Source organism: Bison bison, unplaced genomic scaffold (assembly GCF_000754665.1).
Source record: "Bison bison bison isolate TAMUID 2011002044 unplaced genomic scaffold, Bison_UMD1.0 scf7180017854616, whole genome shotgun sequence".
Classification (NCBI taxonomy): domain Eukaryota; kingdom Metazoa; phylum Chordata; class Mammalia; order Artiodactyla; family Bovidae; genus Bison; species Bison bison.
Window position 1 is genome coordinate 6987 of NW_011485189.1, and position 3024 is coordinate 10010.

General features: G+C 57.2%; 1 protein-coding gene across 1 annotated transcript in view; it reads left to right on the top strand.

Moving 5' to 3' along the window:
* PAOX (polyamine oxidase (exo-N4-amino)) overlaps window positions 1-909 on the top strand; it is a gene marked incomplete at its 5' end in the record, with an annotated part of 7891 nt that extends 6982 nt beyond the window's left edge. Inside the window, one exon of the mRNA XM_010857082.1 lies at window positions 531-909. Coding sequence (XP_010855384.1) covers window positions 531-674 — 144 coding nt within the window. The remainder of the gene's footprint in view (window positions 1-530) is intronic.
* Between the last annotated feature and the right edge of the window lie 2115 nt (window positions 910-3024).

Genomic DNA, 3024 nt, shown 5'->3' on the forward strand with positions numbered 1-3024 from the left:
TTCTGTGAGGGCAGCTGCCTCGCTCCAGTGAAGCTGGAAGGAGAAGAGGTCCCGCACTCAGGGCCTCAGAGCCTAGCTGCACTGCCCTCCGGCGTGTATTCAGTCATCTGGGATTCTCCTGAACTATCTCATCATGGTTTTTTTTCTTCCCCTTTTTCCGGATTTCTAGTTCGATGGTGTACTTCTGAGCTGGCCCTAGAATTTTCTTATCTTTTCCCTGCTAATTTCCCTCTCTGGTGTTTTGCTCTGTGTTTTGGGCGATGTTCAGATTTTCTCCAGAGCCGCCTGACGGGTCTTCCACCCTGTGACTGTGCTTGGTTCCGGGTGTGCTGGCTCTGAGGGGTCCTCACTGTTGCTGCTCCTTCCCGTGGCAGCGGCCGGGTGCCGGTCCTTGTTGCCCAACTGCATCAGGGTGCTGGGTTAAGGCAGCAGCAAAGCACCACATTTGCCATCACTTCTGCAGCCCAGGCAACAGGTGTGGGGCTGGTGGCCGAGGCCTGGCACCCAGCTGACCGCCCCCTTCTTTCCAGCTCCAGGTACTGTTCGCAGGGGAAGCCACACACCGGACGTTTTATTCCACCACACACGGGGCTCTGCTGTCTGGCTGGAGGGAGGCTGACCGGCTCATGACGCTGTGGGACCCCCAGGCCCAGTGGCCCGAGCCCAGGCTCTGAGCCTGGCTCTGCGCTTCCAGTGCTAGGGTTGAGGAGGCTGGCCCTATCCTGTCCTGTGATGGATGAGGTTCAGGCGGGCTTGGGATGTTGTCACCGGGGGTCAGCTCCCTCATGTCTCAAGTTGCTGGATTCCGGTCAGGGCTGAGCTTGAGCTCAGTGCAGTCTTCCTGGAGGACGGAGACATGGGATGCTGCTGCCGCCGCCATTGATGGCACATAAAGTGTGTAAAACAGTCTGTGTCGAGTCATACTTATGCCTCCGAGCTGCAGCCTGGGCTGCTCTGTTCTCGTCTTGCCCCAGCCCTGGTCACTGCAGGGCTCTGTGCCCCCAGCACGTGGCCTGCCTCCCTCGGATACCCGGGACCCTGGGTGTGTTCCCGGGTCCCCGAGTTCTCATCGCAGTGGCAGCAGAGCTGGTAGGCGCCCCTGGTGTGAGTCCACAGGCCCTTCACCAGGTACTGGCTGCCCTGTGGGCCGGGTGAGGGTCAGCAAGTGGGAGACGGGAGTTCACAGGGCACGGGGCACCCTGTTCTGATCTGCGGGCTCAGGGTTTTCTGGAGGAAGTGAACAGTGAGGCCTGAAGGGTACAGAGGAACAGGGTGCCCTGGGAAGTGTTGGCATAAATGTGGGGAGCCCTTGGGGGGCCTGGTGCTGTGCTCAGCTGCCCCCATCTCATTTCACTGCCTCCTTGAAGTGTCCCAGGGAAGCGGCTGCATGGCCCCCATCTCACAGCCAAGGAAAGGTCAGAGGCCTCAGGTGGGGTTGGCAATGGCCAGTCTCACAGCTGCCACGGCAGAGTGTGGGCATCTTTCCAGGACTGTCCCCGGAGGCAGTACAGCTGAAGGCTGGCCTGCAGAGGGAAGCAGGGAGCTGCAGAGGCTGGGACTCCACACAGCAGGCATGGGGCCCCCTGGCCTGGTGCCCACCTCGAGGTCAGTGGCTCCTGATCCTCCTCGGACCTCGGGCTGCATGGTGTGTCCTGCTTCGCGTGTGGGCCCTGGAGGAGTGTGTGCATGCCTAAAGAATTGCCACCGGCTCCTTTCCAGCTCCAAGTGGCCAGACTGTCAGCCGTGGTGCTGGCCATGCCCTCAGCCCAGCACCTTCTCATCACCTTCTCATCTTAGGTCAAATCGCCCTCCGGGGATCTCTGCCCACAAAGGTCTGTCTGTGTATCCACTCCCTTGTGTCCCTGGAGTTGCTTTGCTTGGGGCACCTGCCAGTAAGACAGCTGAAGAGAAATCTGGGATTTGGCAGGATTTTATTTTGGTTCTTTGGTCCTAGGGCTGTGGAAGGGCAGTGTCTGTCAGGCACACAGCTCTCTGTTGTTGTCTCAGGTTTTTTGAGTCCGTGTGCAGGACTGAGGCTGTCTGGGTGCAGAGGGCAGCTCAGTGAGGAAGATCTGGGAGCTTGTGCAGGGGGCCCAGGTGGTCTCACTCAGCCATGGGAGGGCCTGTCTCAGCCCTAGGAACAGCTCGCCCTGAGTATTAGGCTTAGGGCCATCAAGATGACAGTAATGGTATCTTTGAGCTGAGAATCTGAGCATATTTGGAGTTTTAGGAGCTTGTTTAAAAAAAAAATTCCATTAGCTTCATACACTTACAACAAAGTGCAGTGAGCAGTAGCCCAGGCTTCTGATTTAAAGTTAAAATCTGGGGACTTCCCTGTGGCCTAGTGGTTAAGATTCTGGGTTTTCACCGCCATGGTCTGGGTTCAATCCCTGGTTACGAAATAGCTCCTGCAAGCCCTGCGGCACAGCGGAAAAAAGAAAGAAAGAAAAAAAGTTAAAATCCGACTGTACTTACACTGAGTATTGCTGCAATAAAGAATTTCAGGCTTATTGCATTCAGGATTTAATTTAGCAGAACTGCAGCGTTTGCAAAGAGTTTGTACATTAAACCCAGAGTACTTGAAAAAGAGGATCTTTTACTTGTCAGTTAAATTTAAAATATCTGAAAAAATATAACCAAGTTTGTAAAAAGGACCAAATTGACAGCGAACTACTAAATTTTGTCACTCAGAATATGGTTAAGGAAGAACCAGGATTTTTTAATTTAATGAAGACTGGACCCCTGAGAACTCCCGGAACTGCGCGGGTGCGGCCCTGGCTCGTAGCCCTCCCTGAAGCCCGCCCGAGGGACCCAGCCCGGCCCCCAGCCGCGTCCCCTGCTCCGTCCCTGGTCCCTAGCCCCGTCCCCACCCCCGGTCCCCACCCCCGGTCCCCGGCCCAGCCCCAGCACTGGCCGCTAAGCGCCTCCTGCGGGCCGAGGCAGCGTCGTGCGCATGCGCGGGCCGCGCCGGCCTCGTGGAGCCCCGGAACCTTTGTGCGGGGTCGCACGGGCCCGGCGGACAGG